The sequence below is a fragment of the Clinocottus analis genome, unplaced genomic scaffold (genome assembly GCF_023055335.1).
Source record: "Clinocottus analis isolate CAN_PGR_092001 unplaced genomic scaffold, fCliAna1.0.p SCAF_44, whole genome shotgun sequence".
NCBI lineage: Eukaryota > Metazoa > Chordata > Actinopteri > Perciformes > Cottidae > Clinocottus > Clinocottus analis.
In genome coordinates, this window is record NW_027176198.1 from 134,500 (window position 1) to 154,296 (window position 19,797).

At 46.4% G+C, this 19,797-nt stretch overlaps 3 protein-coding genes across 3 annotated transcripts; all 3 read left to right on the top strand.

Moving 5' to 3' along the window:
* The first annotated feature begins 982 nt into the window (after positions 1-982).
* On the top strand, positions 983-4,181 carry LOC137801862 (leukocyte cell-derived chemotaxin-2-like). Its single transcript, XM_068599292.1, has 5 exons — positions 983-1,025; positions 1,604-1,691; positions 2,208-2,319; positions 3,033-3,184; positions 3,776-4,181. Exons 2-5 carry the CDS (start codon positions 1,667-1,669, stop codon positions 3,940-3,942), a joined length of 456 nt encoding a protein of 151 aa, XP_068455393.1. The 5' UTR covers positions 983-1,025; positions 1,604-1,666; the 3' UTR covers positions 3,943-4,181.
* Positions 4,182-5,862: 1,681 nt separating this feature from the next.
* Positions 5,863-7,393, top strand: LOC137801804 (microfibril-associated glycoprotein 4-like). The gene is made up of 5 exons (XM_068599176.1): positions 5,863-6,069; positions 6,239-6,277; positions 6,554-6,650; positions 6,716-6,883; positions 7,047-7,393. The coding sequence occupies exons 1-5, from the start codon at positions 5,863-5,865 to the stop codon at positions 7,334-7,336; spliced, it is 801 nt and encodes a 266-aa protein (XP_068455277.1). The 3' UTR covers positions 7,337-7,393.
* A 1,112-nt stretch (positions 7,394-8,505) lies between these two features.
* asah2 (N-acylsphingosine amidohydrolase 2) lies at positions 8,506-18,513 on the top strand. Its single transcript, XM_068599221.1, has 20 exons — positions 8,506-8,632; positions 8,807-8,886; positions 9,631-9,774; positions 10,303-10,479; positions 11,696-11,823; positions 11,985-12,062; positions 12,241-12,361; positions 14,297-14,422; positions 14,534-14,620; positions 14,912-15,016; positions 15,145-15,226; positions 15,868-15,983; positions 16,124-16,218; positions 16,747-16,786; positions 16,879-16,977; positions 17,069-17,164; positions 17,421-17,570; positions 17,797-17,853; positions 17,948-18,036; positions 18,315-18,513. Exons 1-20 carry the CDS (start codon positions 8,506-8,508, stop codon positions 18,511-18,513), a joined length of 2,196 nt encoding a protein of 731 aa, XP_068455322.1.
* Positions 18,514-19,797: the final 1,284 nt, after the last annotated feature.

A 19,797-nucleotide genomic window follows, 5' to 3' on the forward strand; every position in this document is an offset into this window, starting at 1 on the left:
AGTACATGAGGACATGTGAGTACATGAGGACGTGAACATGTGAGGACATGAGGACGTGAACATGTGAGTACATGAGGACATGTGAGTACATGAGGACATGTGAGTACATGAGGACGTGAACATGTGAGGACATGAGGACGTGAACATGTGAGTACATGAGGACATGTGAGTACATGAGGACATGTGAACATGTGAGTACATGAGGACATGTGAGGACATGAGGACATGTGAGGACATGAGGACATGTGAGGACATGTGAACATGTGAGGACATGTGAACATGTGAGGACATGAGGACATGTGAGGACATGAGGACATGTGAACATGTGAACATGTGAGTACATGAGGACATGTGAACATGTGAACATGTGAGTACATGAGGACATGTGAGTACATGAGGACGTGAACATGTGAGGACATGAGGACGTGAACATGTGAGTACATGAGGACATGTGAGTACATGAGGACATGTGAACATGTGAGTACATGAGGACATGTGAGGACATGAGGACATGTGAGGACATGAGGACATGTGAGGACATGTGAACATGTGAGGACATGAGGACATGTGAGGACATGAGGACATGTGAGGACATGTGAACATGTGAGGACATGAGGACATGTGAACATGTGAACATGTGAGTACATGAGGACATGTGAACATGTGAATACATGAGGACATGTGAGTACATGAGGACATGTGAGTACATGAGGACATGTGAACATGTGAGTACATGAGGACATGTGAGGACATGAGGACATGTGAACATGTGAGGACATGAGGACATGTGAACATGTGAACATGTGAGTACATGAGGACATGTGAACATGTGAATACATGAGGACATGTGAGTACATGAGGACATGTGAGTACATGAGGACATGTGAACATGTGAGTACATGAGGACATGTGAGGACATGAGGACATGTGAGGACATGAGGACATGTGAGGACATGTGAGGACATGAGGACATGTGAGGACATGAGGACATGTGAGGACATGAGGACATGTGAACATGTGAACATGTGAGTACATGAGGACATGTGAACATGTGAATACATGAGGACATGTGAGTACATGAGGACATGTGAGTACATGAGGACATGTGAACATGTGAGTACATGAGGACATGTGAGGACATGAGGACATGTGAACATGTGAGGACATGAGGACATGTGAACATGTGAACATGTGAGTACATGAGGACATGTGAACATGTGAATACATGAGGACATGTGAGTACATGAGGACATGTGAGTACATGAGGACATGTGAACATGTGAGTACATGAGGACATGTGAGGACATGTGAGGACATGAGGACATGTGAGGACATGAGGACATGTGAGGACATGAGGACATGTGAGGACATGTGAGGACATGAGGACATGTGAGGACATGTGAGTTCAGGTGAGTTCAGGTGAGTTCAGGTGAGTTCAGGTGAGTTCAGATGAAACTGCTGTTTGCTGCTGGTCAACACTGACAGTGGATTACGCAACATGTCCACATGGAACTGTTTCATCACCTCTTCTGGTGACATCCTCGTCCTCCTCTTCCTCCTCCTCCTCCTCCTCATCTGGCTGGACTTTCCTCTGTGTGGAAAGAAGTGCATCGAACCTATAAAACCAGAGAAGAAGAAGCTGCTGGGATCTAACGGACTTCTCAAGATGAAGCGCGTCGTCGTTCTTCTGGGTGAGAAACTGAGTCAGCTGACGATAACGAACCAATCAGAAGCTTCGATTCGCCTCTTCTTTAACCTGAAACTTTAATATACGGCCTGAACATTGGTCTCTGTATATATTTATACACAATTATATACTATTACATATACTACTATATACCACATAGTATATGTAATACTACATAACAGTATATTAAATACTATAGTAGATAGTATTAAATATAGTATTATATATACTATTAAATATACATTTATATACTAGTACTACTATTATATAGTATTGAATATACTGTTAAATATACTATTATATATAGTTTATTATATAGTATTGACTACACTATTAAATACTATTCAATTCACAATGATATGCTTGTACATAGACTATTATATAGTATTAAATATACAATTGTATTGTATTAAATATACTATTATATACTATTAATATAATAGTATATAGTATTGAATGTGTGTGTGTGTGTGTGTGTGTGTGTGTGTGTGTGTGTGTGTGTGTGTGTGTGTGTGTACAGCTGTGTTGTGTGTGTGTGATGGTGTAAAGTTCGGCCGGCTCTGCAGTGGAAACTCTGCTAACACCTTTAGGACGTCTGACAGCTGGGGAGAGGGCCACCATGGAGCCAGCTGGTAACACAACCACTACACTATAACGCTACACAGGTGCATTGTGGGAAACGTAGGCTGCGTTGTTTGACTCGTCCCACTAAAGAGTCGGCGAAGTGCATTCTCAAGACCTGTAGCCCTTCTAGCGCTAACCCTGTTCATAGTTTGAGTTGTGTTTAGAGGTTGTACATGGGGATTATTTATTAGTGTTGCCTTGATTGTTACTTTTGATTTTAAACCTACGTGTTTATTTAGTTTTTGGGGTTCATACCATTTTTCTTTTTGTCGAAAATCATTCTAAACCCTCTATAAGTATCTGTAAAGTCACAAACTCTTCTGACTCCTGAAGCCTTCCTGGTCGGCCCACATTTCCAAGCCCACGTCATACAGGAAGTGGGAAGCTGATGAACATTTGGGTTCCCAGTGACAGTGTTTGGACTGGAGCTCCTTTCTAACATGCCAATGCTTTGTCGGATTGTGATTTTTGATTCTGATTCTTGAGGTCCTAATCTTTCTAAAAAGGTGTGTTAGTGGCATGTTAGTATTTGTTAAGGCCCTGACCCACACAGGTAGAAATACTCTGGGACGCTCCAGGAGGCATTATTGGGGAATCTTGCTCACAGCATGCTGGATGTTCATAGTGGATTAAAATATGGTATAAAAGTGATTTTTTGCAAAATATACATTTTATTCGAAGAGCACCTTAAGTTAGCATCTGGGCGTCTGCTGTGTTGCAGGGGCGGCCAGCACCACGAGGGTCTGGACATCAACTGCAACGACGGAGCGATCGTCTACGCTCCGTTTGATGTGACCCTCAACGGAAAGGTCACCGTGTACACCGACCCCAGCAAGGCGGCCATCAACAACGGCATCAAGATGAGGGGAGGAGGTCAGTCTGTCGCACGGCCGTAGACCTGTGGTCCTGTACGTCAGGAGCAACGGCTCTCAACATGCTCAGAGCTAACAGTGCTTACAGCGCTAACAGAGCTAACAGCGCTAACAGAGCTAACAGCGCTAACAGAGCTAACAGCGCTAACAGAACTAACAGAGCCAACAGAGTTAACAGAGCCAACAGAGCTAACAGCGCTAACAGAGCTAACAGCGCTAACAGAGTTAACAGAGCCAACAGAGCTAACAGCGCTAACAGAGCTAACAGCGCTAACAGAGTTAACGGAGCCAACAGAGTTAACAGAGCCAACAGAGCTAACAGCGCTAACAGAGCTAACAGCGCTAACAGAGTTAACAGAGCCAACAGAGCTAACAGCACTAGAAGAGCTAACAGCGCTAACAGAGCTAACAGAGTTAACCACCTTATAAAGGTTTTTATAGTGGTATTAGTACCTTTACTGTAACAGAGTAGTGATACACTTTAGTATTAGTACCTTTACTGATACACTGTGGTATTAGTACCTTTACTGTAACAGAGTAGTAATACACTGTGGTATTAGTACCTTTACTAACTGAGTGTATTTTGCGGCAGGTCTGTGTTTCAAGTTGTTGTACGTTCGGCCGGACCGGTACTCCGGCTCGGTGAGGAAGGGCCAGAGGATCGGCGTCATGACGCCGATGCAGACGGTTTACCCAGGAATCACCTCACACGTCCACGTCGAGATGTGTGACAAGAGCGACCCCACGCCGTACTTCTGATTAACTCTTCAAGGACCGCGACTTCCTGTTTGTCGACACTGAAGCTCTTTTTATTTAACTAAAACAACCCTCCTGTTATAAACCAATAAAATTTAAAAGAGCAGTTTGGTTGTTTCTTCATCACTAACTTTGAAAAACACTTTTGTAAAGTCGTGTTGAAAATGTTTAACAATCACGAACTATGACGAATCAGGCGCCTGCAATGTACTTTATGAAATAAAACAATTGTTTAAAATCAATAAAACCACAACAAAAAAAAATCAAATTCCTGCAACATTTCTGTTTTTGTCTGTTTCGAGTTGAAGGCAACATCGTACGACTGGATGAGGTCCTGGAAACAACCTCAAGTAGAAGAAAATGTACCGTAGAAAAGCCTGTAACCAGTTTATGACTGAATACAGTTACGAGATAAATAAGTCAATAATATCATTCCATCGTCAATAAGAGTAGAAACAATGTTGTCACAAGTAGAAATATTGCTACTGCAGTAGAGACATCGTCAGAATCATTTAAACCTCACCTCACAAGTTCCAGTAGACGTGTTATGACTCGTCAGTTAAGTAAAGTAAAAACATGCATGAATTTGGTCATACGGTGCACATTTACTAAATTAAATGTTAGAAACATGAATCTGGTTCATGCTCAGTGTCACCAAAGCGATCTATAGAGATTATGTCGGGGATTAGTTTTTTCATTTTAAGATTTGGAACGAAAGAAGTGGATTGATATCAGATAAGACTATAAAACTATGAATGTGAAGATAAAACTATGAATGTGAAGACAATTCACATTCATAGTTTTGAACGTGAATTAAAAAAGAAGCTGACTTCTCTGTGTCTGGTCGAGCGCCACACAGCAGACACTTCAGCAGAAGGAGTTGCATCATGGGGGTGACCACCATGTGGTCGTGGCTCAGGTTTGGGTGCCAACAACATAGTGTAATCAAAAGTTCTCAAGGACATTTGTTTCCACATGTTGAATCCTGTGAAACAACAGCTGCTAGTACTTTATTCATCAGTGGACTATATAAGTAAGAGACATCAGAGACATTGAAGCCTCAGAGTCATCAGAGACCTCACGCACCAGACCCACAACGCTTTCATCAGATCAGCAGGAGTCTGACCATGAAGGTGAGTTTGTTCCTCTATATTTCTGACGGCTTGTCCTTCAGCCCCCAAAATCATTTGGTTTAAAACAATTTTACTTTTAAAATTAAATTTTTTGTGATGTCATTAAAGTAAACTATTGTTTCTCACATGGACACGCTATTTATAACTCTACCACGCTACATATGTGCATGTGTTCTGGTTTGTATGTTTTCTTTCCCTTCAAATTACGATCCAATAGCCATCTCATACTTAACGTTAGAGCACTAGGACCTTGGGGAGGCTGCCGGGCTGCCAAGTAACGTCTTTTCACCGAGGGCAGGATTATACGAGGAGTTCAGTACATGATGTACATGATGTACAACAGTTGACACTGTCAGGTCCATTCTCCACCCATTGGTTTTGGGAGGAACGCGGATATGAAAGCTAGTTTATCCGTCTGTCCTTTACGAGCAGGAAAAGTATTTCTGTATTATTTGAGAAAAGTTCATATTTGACCCTGAAATTCTGTCTCTTGTGTTATCATATCCTGAATGTAAGCAAAACTACAGAGCAAAATCACACTCTTTCTGATTGAACCATCTATGAACTGTCTGAAACAAATAGGCCCCCCTTCCCTTGACTCCTAGAAACGGCCCTGAACCCGACAGGTTTCATTTAGCTGTGGGTTCATCTTCTCTGCTGGCAGCTTCTCCACATCTATACTCCTACGTCCTCTTATCCAGTACATTAATCCTCGTTTAGTAAACGTATCTATTGGATGTTTGTGCGGAGGAATCAGAAGCACGTTTGGTTTAAACCCACAGCGGGTTTCATGGCTGACGAGGTGCTCCAATCAGACCTGAAGACCAGGTGTCCTCTGTTCCAGCCGGTGTTGGTGGTCCTCCTCCTGGCCCCGCTGTGGACCAGCTGCATGGCTCTGGTCCTGCCGCTGGACTGCAGCGACATCCACAACCATGACAGCAGCCGACCCAGCGGAGTGTACACTATCTACCCCATCGGATCCACGTCTGCTGTCCAGGTACACGCCGTCCTCTCTGGGAAGCAGGTCCACCTTCAGAGTTCCACACGAGGAGACGCGCGTTGTGACTGAAGCTTCTGATGCAGCAGATATGAGTCCTAGTAGTACAATAGTACCAGTATAATACAGGCTGTAGCTCAGATGTATTAATGAGTGTCTTTGTGTGCAGGTGTACTGTGACATGGACTCACAAGACGGCCGCTGGACGGTGAGTTTTTATACCTCCAGCTCTGAATCTTCTCTCCGGTTAACGCTGCACTGAATGAGTCGCCCCAGTGAGTCTTGAAGGCCACGTTCAGATGAAGCAAACAGAGCTACATCGTCTGCATAGAGAGAGAGGCAGTTCCTCCAAACCCGACACTCTCCTCCCCCCAGCTGTCCCTTGAGTCTATGAACTTCAGCTGTCCGATACCTGGTGAGTTCAGCCAGTGAGCACACCAGGTATGTGTTCAGTGGCTGAACCCATGTACACTGAACCCCCCAGGTGATCCAGAGGAGGATGGACGGCTCGCTGAACTTCTACCGGCCCTGGGACCAGTACAAGGTCGGCTTTGGCAGCGCTGCAGGAGAGTACTGGCTCGGTGAGAAACCAAACCGACGGGCGTGGCTTCCTCGTGTTTCTGAGTTCATGAGTGTTTGTTTTCAGGTCTGGAGACTATCTCCCACCTGACTCTGAGGAAAGGGCACGAGCTGCTGGTGGACATGGAGGACTTCAGTGGAAACCACGCGTCCGCTCGCTACTCCTCGGTCTCCATCGACCCCGAGTCCAACGGATACGCTCTGCATGTGTCTGGATTCAGTAATGGAGGGGCGGGTGAGTCTTTCTATGGTGTCTGGCACCTTCAGGAGCCGGTCTGAAGACCGGCTGCAACACTGCTCTCTTCGTGGAGGTGGGCCTCATGCTCACGACATATTGACCATGAACACAAAATACATCACTACTAGTTGGATCATGATGTTCTGTTTACACTCTGTAGGAGATTCCCTGGCTCACCACAATGGAGCGAAGTTCTCCACCTTCGACAAAGACCAGGACAACAATGTGGGAAGCTGTGCTAAACTATACCTGGGGGCGTTCTGGTACAATGACTGTCACCATGCAAACCCTAACGGGGTTTATCGTTGGGGGGCTGACAACACTCTCTTTGCTGTTGGGGTGGACTGGTACCGTTGGAAGGGTCACAACTACTCCCTGAAGGCCATCAGCATGAAGATCCGTCCTGTAGTTCAGGACCAACGTGCAGCAGAACATCAGCTGACGATCTGATGAGGTGAACGTTTTCATGTCAAATGTTTGAAACCCTGAAGTGATTCATCATCTGCTGGACGGAGACAATAAACCAGAAGCTGTCTTCACTTTGTCTCCTGTCTCTCTGTTCAACACTCTGGTGGACGATCTCTCTTTGCTACGAGGGTCAGGGGTCAGGATCTCTGTGAGACCAGATGCAAGCTTCTGATTCCTCCGCAGAAAATTCCAATAGATACGTTTTCTAAACGAGGATTAACGTACGGGATAAGTGGAGGACGAGAGACCGGCTTCACATTTCACGGTAGAAGTATAGATGTGGAGAAGCTGCCAGCAGAGAAGATGAACCCACAGCTAAATGAAACCTGTCGGGTATCTGTCGGTAAGTCCAGCCCTGAACTCAACTTGTAAAAAAAGTTCAGTGCTACATGCAGAAAGGAGTAATTAGAGAATTTGATAGCAATATTTTTAATCCTCTCACTGAACCCGTTAACGTATTAAAACTACTGATGGACAAGCCGTCAGAAATATAAAGGAACAAACTCAGCTTCATGGTCAGATTCCTGCTGATCTGATCAAAACGTTGTGAGTCTGGTGGTGAGGTCTCTGATGACTCTGAGGGATCTGATGTGTCTCTTATTTATACCCGAAAGATTCAATAACTGAACAACAGCTGTTTCACATTGATTAAACATGTCCTGGTTTAGAGACCTTCTATGTGTTCAAAAGCTCTGGAAGGTGGACCTTGAGTTGAGTTTCTAAGGTCAAGAAGGAACAGCCCATTAGCAGTTTGAATGAATTTATTACTCATATCATGCGTTCTAACCGTAGTTAACCCATCTAATCTGTTCAAGTGATCTATAATCTATGGTGAGCGACCTTTGGAGTGACAGGAGAGGACCTGCAGACGGTTTATCGGTGAGATAACGGCTGAACTGCTTCGATGTGGACCATCAAACAGACCTCAGATCAGCCTGGCTCGGCTGAAACGCTTCGTCTGTTTCACACTGAAGGTGAGTTCCATCGGGTTGTTTTTTACACTTTCTGATTCATTTTAAGGTCTGACCTCAGACCGGCTTCATGGCCCCGTCCCGTTGCAGTCAGCGTCTGGTTTCCTTCTCCAGGAGACTCCTGAGTGTCTGTTGGGGCTCATTCAAAGAACAAGTCCACCTGAACCCCCGTACTGCAGCATGGCGGGCAGGAAGCTGTGCGGCGGTGTTTCTGCTGTGGTGGCGGTGCTGGCGGTCCTGTTCGTCCTCATGACGGCGGTGAGCGTGACGCTGATCGCTCTGATGGCGACCTGGAACACTCAGACAGGTGAGGTTTTTTCCAGATTTAGATTTGGTGTCATGAATATTAAATAAAAATAAATCAAATGACAAACTGTTGATTATTTAGAAAATAATCATCAAAAGATGTGAAAAATGCAATTTTGTATTAAAACCCTAAAGAGTCCTTCAGAACTAGTACAATGCTTTCCTTCAGGTCCAGAGACAACCATTCCTCCCACACCTTACCTGATCGGAGTGGGCCGAGCCGACTGCACCGGGCCACCAGCTGAAATCCCTCTGGTCAGTACCAGAACACCTCCACGCCTTCAAGGCCTCCCGCCACACTACTGACCCCCAGGTGTCCTATTATAGATCATAACGACCCCCAGGTGTTCTATTATAGATCATAACGACCCCCAGGTGTTCTATTATAGATCATAACGACCCCCAGGTGTCCTATTATAGATGATAACGACCCCCAGGTGTTCTATTATAGATCATAACGACCCCCAGGTGTTCTATTATAGATCATAACGACCCCCAGGTGTCCTATTATAGATGATAACGACCCCCAGGTGTTCTATTATAGATCATAACGACCCCCAGGTGTCCTATTATAGATGATAACGACCCCCAGGTGTCCTATTATAGATGATAACGACCCCCAGGTGTCCTATTATAGATCATAACGACCCCCAGGTGTCCTATTATAGATCATAACGACCCCCAAGTGTCCTATTATAGATGATAACGACCCCCAGGTGTTCTATTATAGATGATAACGACCCCCAGGTGTCCTATTATAGATGATAACGACCCCCAGGTGTTCTATTATAGATCATAACGACCCCCAGGTGTTCTATTATAGATCATAACGACCCCCAGGTGTTCTATTATAGATGATAACGACCCCCAGGTGTCCTATTATAGATCATAACGACCCCCAGGTGTTCTATTATAGATCATAACAACCCCCAGGTGTCCATACTGGTCTACCTCAATTCTAATCAAATGGTGTGTGTGTGTGTGTGTGTGTGTGTGTAGATGGGTTATGCGAACCCTCAGCAGACGGCTGCAGGCATACACACTCGCCTGTACAGCCGAGCCTTCATCATCGATGACGGGAGGCGGAGAGTTGTGTTCGTCACCGCAGACGTGGGAATGATATCACAGAGGCTGCGCCTGGAGGTGAGCACGCACAAATACACAAAGTACACAAAGTACATATCCAGAGAGGAAGTAGTATTAGTAAATGTTTCAATACCACAGTAAAAATATTTCATTCCAGGTAACATGGCAGAATAAAACAAACAGTAAGTACAGATTAATAAACAGCAACACCACTATTAAAAGAGTTTTAAATCACTACATAGATTATTCATTATTATTATTATTTATTATTATTAATGAAGCGTCACTAAGGCTGTTTCTGTTTTCATCTACACAACTTTTACACCTCACAAGGGAATGCCAGTGTTTCTACTCAGGTCTTTAAAGTGAAAGTATACTACTACTACTACTACTACTACTACTACTACTACTACTACTACTACTAATATCAATAAATAAATATTACAAAGTGCTTTACAGGTTCGAACCAGGACAAAACGTGGAATTAAATACTAGCAATATTCTAAGAAATGTGTGTCTGAGTGTGTGTGTGTGTGTGTGTGTGTGTGTGTGTGTGTGTGTGTGTGTGTGTGTGTGTGTGTGCAGGTTCTGCAGGTTCTGCAGGTGAAGTATGGGGACCAGTACCGTCAGGACAACGTGGTTCTCAGTGGGACTCACACTCACTGCGGCCCGGCCGGGTACTTCCAGTACACACTGTTCATGATCAGCAGTAAAGGCTTCATGAAGGCGTCCATCCAGCCGCTGGTCAACGGCATCGTCAAGGTGAGCGGTTATTGAGCGGTTATTGAGCGGTTATTGAGCGGTTATTGAGCAGTTATTGAGCGGTTATTGAGTGGTTATTGAGCAGTTATTGAGCGGTTATTGAGCAGTTATTGAGCGGTTATTGAGCAGTTATTGAGCGGTTATTGAGCGGTTATTGAGCGGTTATTGAGCGGTTATTGAGTGGTTATTGAGCAGTTATTGAGCAGTTATTGAGTGGTTATTGAGCAGTTATTGAGCAGTTATTGAGTGGTTATTGAGTGGTTATTGAGCAGTTATTGAGCGGTTATTGAGTGGTTATTGAGCAGTTATTGAGCGGTTATTGAGTGGTTATTGAGCAGTTATTGAGCAGTTATTGAGTGGTTATTGAGCAGTTATTGAGCGGTTATTGAGTGGTTATTGAGCAGTTATTGAGCAGTTATTGAGTGGTTATTGAGCGGTTATTGAGCGGTTATTGAGCGGTTATTGAGCAGTTATTGAGCGGTTATTGAGCAGTTATTGAGCGGTTATTGAGTGGTTATTGAGTGGTTATTGAGCGGTTATTGAGCGGTTATTGAGTGGTTATTGAGCAGTTATTGAGCGGTTATTGAGTGGTTATTGAGCAGTTATCGAGCAGTTATTGAGTGGTTATTGAGCGGTTATTGAGCGGTTATTGAGCGGTTATTGAGCAGTTATTGAGCGGTTATTGAGCAGTTATTGAGCAGTTATTGAGCAGTTATTGAGCGGTTATTGAGTGGTTATTGAGCGGTTATTGAGCAGTTATTGAGCAGTTATTGAGCAGTTATTGAGCAGTTATTGAGCGGTTATTGAGCGGTTATTGAGCGGTTATTGAGCAGTTATTGAGCAGTTATTGAGTGGTTATTGAGCAGTTATCGAGCGGTTATTGAGCGGTTATTGAGCGGTTATTGAGTGGTTATTGAGCAGTTATTGAGCGGTTATCAATCTCTGATGTCAGTGTTCAAAGGGACACGCCCCTCCGTCTGAACTCTGAAATAGCTGAACAGCTTAAAGCTTAAAGTTCTGGTGGTACCGCATTACTTAGTAACACAGAGTCCCATTACATAGACATGGCTTGAGTAACATGGGGGTGTACTAATAACTGTTATAGCCTCCAGAGTACAGACATAGCCAATGGTATTACACATTGGCTATGTTTATACTGTCCAGAGTGTAGACATGGCCCATGGTAACATGTATTGATGCAGTTTATACCCTCCAGAGTATAGACATAGCCCATGGCAGCATGAAGCCGGGCAGGATCTACAGGAGCAGAGGAGAACTGGACGACAGCAGCCTGAACAGAAGTCCTCACTCATACCTGAAGAACCCCGAAGAGGAGAGAGACAGGTACACACACAGAGAGAGAGAGAGAGAGAGAGAGAGAGAGAGAGAGATAATGTAGTAATAATCATAATTAACTATATAACTATATATATATATATATATATATATATATATATATATATATATATATATATATATATATATATATATATATTTGCACGCAGGTATCAGTGGAACACAGATAAACAGGTGTTGGTGCTGAAGTTCACGGATCTGGACGGAGACGGGATCGGCATGCTCAGGTGATATATAATACAATAACAATAATAATAATAATAAAAGAACAGTATCTCTAACAGTAGTTAGAATATATTATATATAATGACTAATATATAATATACAATAAATATAATGTATAATGTATTGTATATAATGTATCATATATAGTATACATAATATAAATAACCTCCACGCCGGCAGCTGGTTTGCCGTCCACGCTGTCAGCATGAACTTCACCAACCGCCTGGTGAGCAGCGACAACTTAGGCCACGCCTCCTACCTGATGGAGCAGGACAAGAACCGGGGACAGCTACCTGGACAGGTGAGTAGACACAGTGATATGGGGAAGTGGGGATCTGGGGACTCAGGGTTATAGGGACGTGGGGATGCGGAGATGTGGGGACATGGGGACATGGGGACATGGGGATGTGGCGAAGTGGGGACATGGGGATGTGGGGAAGTGGGGATGTGGGGATGTGGGGAAGTGGGGATGTGGGGACATGGGGATGTCGGGACATGGGGATGTGGGGACGTGGGGATGTGGGGACATGGGGATGTGGGGATGTGGCGAAGTGGGGACATGGGGATGTGGGGACATGGGGATGTGGGGAAGTGGGGATGTGGGGACATGGGGAAGTGGGGATGTGGGGACATGGGGATGTGGGGACATGGGGATGTGGGGACGTGGGGATGTGGGGACATGGGGATGTCGGGACATGGGGATGTGGGGACGTGGGGATGTGGGGACATGGGGATGTGGGGACGTGGGGATGTGGGGATGTGGCGAAGTGGGGACATGGGGATGTGGGGACATGGGGATGTGGGGAAGTGGGGATGTGGGGACATGGGGATGTCGGGACATGGGGATGTGGGGACGTGGGGATGTGGGGACATGGGGATGTGGGGAAGTGGGGATGTGGGGACATGGGGATGTCGGGACATGGGGATGTGGGGACGTGGGGATGTGGGGACATGGGGATGTGGGGACGTGGGGATGTGGGGATGTGGCGAAGTGGGGACATGGGGATGTGGGGACATGGGGAAGTGGGGATGTGGCGAAGTGGGGACATGGGGATGTGGGGATGTGGCGAAGTGGGGAAGTGGGGATGTGGGGACATGGGGAAGTGGGGATGTGGCGAAGTGGGGACATGGGGATGTGGCGAAGTGGGGACATGGGGATGTGGGGACATGGGGAAGTGGGGATGTGGGGACATGGGGATGTGGGGACGTGGGGATGTGGGGATGTGGGGACATGGGGATGTGGGGACATGGGGATGTGGAGACATGGGGAAGTGGCGACATGGGAATGTGGGGACATGGTGAAGTGGGGAAGTGGTGAAGTGGGGAAGTGGGGACATGGGGATGTGGCGAAGTGGGGACATGGTGATGTGGGGATGTGGGGATGTGGCGAAGTGGCGACATGGGGATGTGGGGACATGGGGATGTGGGGAAGTGGCGACATGGGGATGTGGGGACATGGTGAAGTGGGGAAGTGGTGAAGTGGCGAAGTGGGGACATGGTGATGTGGGGATGTGGGGATGTGGCGAAGTGGGGACATGGGGATGTGGCGAAGTGGGGACATGGGGATGTGGGGACATGGGGATGTGGGATGTGGCGAAGTGGCGAAGTGGGGACATGGGGATGTGGGGACATGGGGATGTGGGGACATGGTGAAGTGGGGACATGGGGATGCGGGGATGTGGGGATGTGGGGATGTGGCGAAGTGGGGACATGGGGATGTGGGGATGTGGGGACGTGGGGATGTGGGGACATGGGGATGTGGGGACGTGGGGACGTGGGGATGTGGCGAAGTGGGGACATGGGGATGTGGGGATGTGGGGATGTGGCGAAGTGGGGACATGGGGATGTGGGGACGTGGGGATGTGGGGACATGGGGAAGTGGGGATGTGGGGACATGGGGATGTGGGGACATGGGGAAGTGGGGATGTGGGGACATGGGGATGTGGGGACATGGGGATGTGGCGAAGTGGGGACATGGGGATGTGGGGACATGGGGATGTGGGGACATGGGGATGTGGGGATGTGGGGACGTGCAGATGTGGAGACATGGGGATGTGGGGATGTGGGGACATGGTGAAGTGGGGAAGTGGGGACATGGGGATGTGGGAATGTGGGGACATGGTGAAGTGGGGACATGGGGATGCGGGGATGTGGGGATACGGGGACACCCGCAACTGCAGTCTGAAGCAGGAAGTGTGTGTGTGTGTCTGTGTGTGTGTGTGTGTGTGTGTTTCAGGGCAGCTTTGTTGCTGGGTTCTCCTCCAGTAACCTTGGAGACGTCAGTCCGAACACCAGAGGACCTCTTTGTACGAACACTGGACTACCATGTGACTACCTGAACAGCTCCTGTCCTGTAGGAGGGGTAAACACACACGTACACACACACTCATACTCACACGCAAGCACATACGCATGCACGCACACACACACACACACACACACACACACACTAAACAGGAAATGTGTGTCTCAGACTAAGATGTGTAAGGCGTTTGGACCTGGAGACGACATGTTCGAGAGCACGAGGATCATTGGACACAACGTCTACAGGAAGGCCAAGGTACCTGTCTGTCTGTCTGTCTGTCTGCCTGTCTGTCTGTCTGCCTGCCTGCCTGTCTGTCTGTTGTAATGAATGTATTCATTAACTCATCTTAACTACATAGTGGGGACATGAGAGTTGTCTCAGTGCTTTTTAGGGACCAAAACCTGAGTCCCCACAAGGTACCCAAGGTACAAGGTATGCATAAGGTTAGGACCTGGTTTGTTGTTCTCCACAGCTGACACATGTGTGTGTGTGTGTGTGTGTGTGTGTGTGTGTGTGTGTGTGTGTGTGTGTTGCTTCCCCCTGCAGGAGCTGTATGCCATGGCAACGGAGGAGGTGACCGGCTCCCTTCAGTCAGCTCATCAGTGGGTGAACATGACAGACGTTTCTGTTCAGATCAACGACACACACACGGTCAGCAGCAACCACACACACACACACACACACACACACACACACACACACACACACACACACACACACACACACACACACACACACACACACACTCTCTCTCTCTTGATTGGTTGGTTGGTTCTCAGGTCAGTACGTGTAAACCAGCTCTGGGTCACAGCTTTGCTGCAGGAACAACCGATGGAGGAGGAGACCTCAACTTCACTCAAGGTGATACTACTGTGGTTCTACCGTGGTTCTACTGTGGTTCTACTGTGGTTCCACTATGATCTTACTAATATTCTATAGGTCAACTGTGGTTCTATTCTGGTTCTCCTGTTATTCTCCTATGGTTTATACTCTGGTTCTCCTATGGTTGTCTTATGGGTCTACTATTGTTCTACTGTGGTTGTCCTCTGGTTCTACTTCTACTTTTTTTCTCTTCTGGTTCTATTGTTGTTCTCTTATTGATCTCATCTGGTTGTCATATGCTTCTTCCCCTATTGTTCTATTGTTCAGAACCCTGTTGTCAGAACCCTTCAGAACCCTGTCAGAACCCTGTTAGAACCCTGTCAGAACCCTGTTGTCAGAACCCTGTCAGAACCTTGTTAGAACCCTATCAGAACCCTGTCAGAACCCTGTTGTCAAAACCCTGTCAGAACCCTTCAGAACCCTGTCAGAACCCTTATAGAACCATGTCTGAACCCTGTTGTCAGAACCCTTATAAAACCATGTCAGAACCCTGTCAGAACCCTGTTGTCAGAACCCTGTTAGAACCCTGTCAGAACCCTGTTGTCAGAACCCTTATAGAACCCTGTCAGAACCCTTATAGAACCTTGTCAGAACCCTGTCAGAACCCTCTCCCTGTGTAGGGGCGGTGGAGGGCGACCCCTTCTGGGACGGGATCAGAGACGCTCTGCTCGGCGAGCCGTCCAATCAGACGCAGGAGTGTCATCGGCCCAAACCCATCCTGTTCAGCACGGGGGAGGTGAGGGGGCGGGGCTTCACCACGGAGAACCGTTCTGTTGTAGATGAGTGGAGGTTTAACGTGTGTGTGTGTGTGTGTGTGTGTGTGTGTGTGTGTGTGTGTGTGTGTGTGTGTGTGTGTGTGTGTGTGTGTGTGTGTAGATGAACTGGCCTCTTCCGTGGCATCCTCAGATCGTTGATGTTCAGATCATCACCATCGGCTCTGTAGCGGTCGTAGCTGTTCCTGGAGAGATGACGTAACACTTCATTGTACTACTGATCATAGTACTACTGATCATAGTACTACTGATCATAGTACTACTGATTATATCATCATCCAACCATCCATTTACTACAGAGAAACTATATACTCTATTTATATCCTATCCCCAAGACTGAGAAGTAGTACAGTATAAAGTACAATAGTTACCTCTGGAATGTAGTACAGTATCAAGTACAATATGTACCTCTTAGAATACAGTGAAAGTAAAACCTCTGAGATGTAGTACAGTAGAGTACAACATGTACCTCTGAGATGTAGTACAGTAGAGTACAACATGTACCTCAGAGATGTAGTACAGTAGAGTACAACATGTACCTCAGAGATGGAGTACAGTAGAGTACAACATGTACCTCAGAGATGGAGTACAGTAGAGTACAACATGTACCTCAGAGATGTAGTACAGTAGAGTACAACATGTACCTCAGAGATGGAGTACAGTAGAGTACAACATGTACCTCAGAGATGGAGTAACAGTACACCCTCACCTGTCTCCCTCTCTCAGCACCATGTCGGGCAGGAGGCTACGAGAAGCCGTCAGACAGGTGAGACACAACGTGGACACAAGCGTCAGCACCTCTTCACACCTGCAACATGTGACCGCATATGTGTGTGTGTGTGTCTCTGTGTGTGTTAGGAGCTGCAGTCGGAGGGGGCGTTCAGGGACACGGAGGTGGTGATTGCTGGCCTGAGTAACGTCTATACTCACTACATCACCACCTATGAAGAGTACCAGGTACACTGCAGCTGAGGCTCATGGGTAATGTAGTATTTGGAGCCGTCCACAGACAGAAAACTAAACAAAACGGGCGACGCTGGTTGTTCAGGTGCAGCGGTACGAAGGAGCCTCCACCATCTACGGTCCGCACACGCTCAGTGCGTATCTGCAGAGGTACCGAGGCCTGGCCCGAGCCATCGCACAGGTGAGGCCGGACCACACCTGTAGAGACGAGCATTGAGAGTAGCCTCTCATGTGCTCTTCCATAGTAATACCACTGTATAATACTGTGTTCCAGTACATACTAATGCCACTGGAAAAACCTTGGTTACAGTACATAGTAATACCCTTGTAGATAAATATTGTTGCTTTAACACCCCTGTACAAATACTCCGTCACAGTAAAAGTACTATTTAGACGATGTTGACTCCGCATGGTTCTCATGGTGTTGTTGTTTACAGGACAGAGTGTCGGAGCTGCCGCTCGGCCCTCGGCCTCCTTTCTTTCAGAACAATCTCTTCAATCTGCTGCCGGCACCAACTGTGGACCGGAAACCAGAGAACAGCAGCTTTGGAGACGTCCTGCAGCAGGTGTACCCGGTCTACCGACAGGTGGGGACACTCACAGTCCTGTGTCTGTATCTGAGGCGTCCCTCAGGGCGCACAGCTGGGCTCGGCAGTCTCTGAGGCGTCCCTCAGGGCTCACAGCTGGGCCCGGCAGTCTCTGAGGCGTCCCTCAGGGCTCACAGCTGGGCCCGGCAGTCTCTGAGGCGTCCCTCAGGGCTCAAAACTGTTTCCATGTGACTTTGTGACCTAAAGAGAGCAATGTGTCCTCCAGGGGGACGTGGTCTCAGTCACCTTCATAGCAGGAAACCCCAGAAACTCCGGCGACATCGTAAGACCAAAAACTTGTTTCCTTAGTTCTGTAGTTTGCTTCCTTGGTTCCTTTGCTACTCTCCTCTCTTATGTCCTCGCTCTTGTCGTAACAGAGAGATAAAACTTTTGTTACTGTGGAGATTCATGACAACAGAACAGACACCTGGGAGATCGTCCACACTGATGCATCATGGGAAACCAGGTATGTCAGTTCTGGTGCTACTTGAAGGTCAGTGGTGGAGGAAGGATTCAGATCTTTACTGCAGTAGAAGTACTTATACCACGATTTTTATAAACTGTTACAGTTTCAGTAATAATGGCACACAAATTACTCTGTAAGAGTAAAATGTTCCTTCAGTAAAAGTATGACAGTATAATCAGTGAAAGTAAGTAAAACGTGTGGATTAGGTAAACTGTGTTTTCATGAGACCAGCTGGTCTTACGTTTGGCTGACCTTTGACCTCGCTCGTCTCTCTGCAGGTTTCACTGGCTGAAGGGTTCAAACCAGCGGAGTAACGCTACCATCGAGTGGCACATCCCCCCGTCAGCGCTCAGCGGCTCCTACCGGATCCGACACTACGGCCACTACAAGCACCGGGCGGGTTGGCAGACCGTCATCACCGCCTACCAGGGCGCCTCCGACGTCTTCAGGGTCTCCACCAGCTTCTACTACCAGTGAAGCCTCTTTAAGTAAAAGATCTGAAAACCCCAATTCTGCTCCACATACCTGGAACAAGGTTCCTGAAAACACGCAGAGGCCTTCAGCTCCTTTAAATCCAGATTGAAGACTTTTCTGTTTGTCGCTGCCTTAAATTGAACCAGATTCAAGGATATCAATTTCTGCATCTCACTACTGCATTTTTTTTTCTGCATTGCAACTTTTAATTTATATTTGGCTTTTTGACTGTATTTTTAATGTTTTAAAATTATGGTTTTTAAATCTTGTTTTCTTCTTTGGTTTTGATGCCTTTAAAGTTTCATGTGAAGCATTTGAATCGCCTTGTTGTTGAGATGTGCTATACAAATAAACCTGCCTTGCCCAATGAGCACGAACAAACTCACAGCATTTAAATATGTTCATTCAGCTTTCCATCTCAACTAAATCATCTTCAGGATCAGCAGATTTTAATCCGTTGATTCTGAATAATTATAAAGGACGACATTGTGTTGATAGCAAAAATATTTATTTAGAAACTCGTCTGTGTAGAAACTCATCGAGTGAACCAAAACATCACGACAGAGAGTTGTTATGGAGTCACCACAAGAACCGGGTCACAACGTGAAGACCTCCAGAGGAACGTGTTGAGGAACGTTCCTTAAAATGTTCTAGAAAACGTTCTTCCGGAACATTCCGCAGAACATTCTACAAAACGTTACTCAAGACGATCCTCAAAATAATCCCAGAACGTTCCATGATATGTTCCTTGATACGTTCCTCAGAACGTTCCACAAAACATTCCACGAAGCGTTTGGTGACCTTTGCCGATAAAGTCTTCCTGCCTGCAGGCGGGAAACTGGTCTTGAACTTCCTCCGTGTTCCTCCACCAGGAACCCCAGCAGCCAATCAGAGAGCTCCGTCACCGCACGAGGAAACCTCTGAAATGAGGTGCGGAGCTGCTGCAGGACGTCTTCTCTGATGCTCACGTTGCATATTAAACAGGAGACGAAAATAAATAACAACAATACAGCTGCTTTAATCTGAAATAAACTCTTGTCTTCAAAGTGCTTTCAGTTGGACAAACACACTCAGTATAAAATAAACATTTTGGTCCGTTACAGGTGTACAGTTTCTTCTGAAGCTTTGTAGTTAACGCAGCTGTACAAAAGGATTCAAAGTGAGGATGCAGATAAATAAACACACACTTCAGGATGCTGGTAGACAAGTTTCCACTGACAGGTCTCTCTTTACACGATAAAACTTTTCTGAAGTATTTACAGTATTTACAGTTCGGAGAGGAAGAAG

What these genes read in the sequence shown, in the direction of transcription:
- asah2 (XM_068599221.1), top strand. Translation starts at nt 8,506, where the DNA reads ATGGCGGGCAGGAAGCTGTGCGGCGGTGTTTCTGCTGTGGTGGCGGTG. An exon ending in TGTACCCGGTCTACCGACAG is followed by an intron (nt 17,571 to 17,796) that starts GTGGGGACACTC and finishes TGTGTCCTCCAG; the next exon opens with GGGGACGTGGTCTCAGTCAC. An exon ending in CCAGAAACTCCGGCGACATC is followed by an intron (nt 17,854 to 17,947) that starts GTAAGACCAAAA and finishes TTGTCGTAACAG; the next exon opens with AGAGATAAAACTTTTGTTAC.
- LOC137801862 (XM_068599292.1), top strand. Translation starts at nt 1,667, where the DNA reads ATGAAGCGCGTCGTCGTTCTTCTGG. An exon ending in GCGCGTCGTCGTTCTTCTGG is followed by an intron (nt 1,692 to 2,207) that starts GTGAGAAACTGA and finishes GTGTGTGTACAG; the next exon opens with CTGTGTTGTGTGTGTGTGAT. An exon ending in GGCCACCATGGAGCCAGCTG is followed by an intron (nt 2,320 to 3,032) that starts GTAACACAACCA and finishes GCTGTGTTGCAG; the next exon opens with GGGCGGCCAGCACCACGAGG.
- LOC137801804 (XM_068599176.1), top strand. Translation starts at nt 5,863, where the DNA reads ATGGCTGACGAGGTGCTCCAATCAGACCTGAAGACCAGGTGTCCTCTG. An exon ending in GATCCACGTCTGCTGTCCAG is followed by an intron (nt 6,070 to 6,238) that starts GTACACGCCGTC and finishes CTTTGTGTGCAG; the next exon opens with GTGTACTGTGACATGGACTC. An exon ending in ATTCAGTAATGGAGGGGCGG is followed by an intron (nt 6,884 to 7,046) that starts GTGAGTCTTTCT and finishes TACACTCTGTAG; the next exon opens with GAGATTCCCTGGCTCACCAC.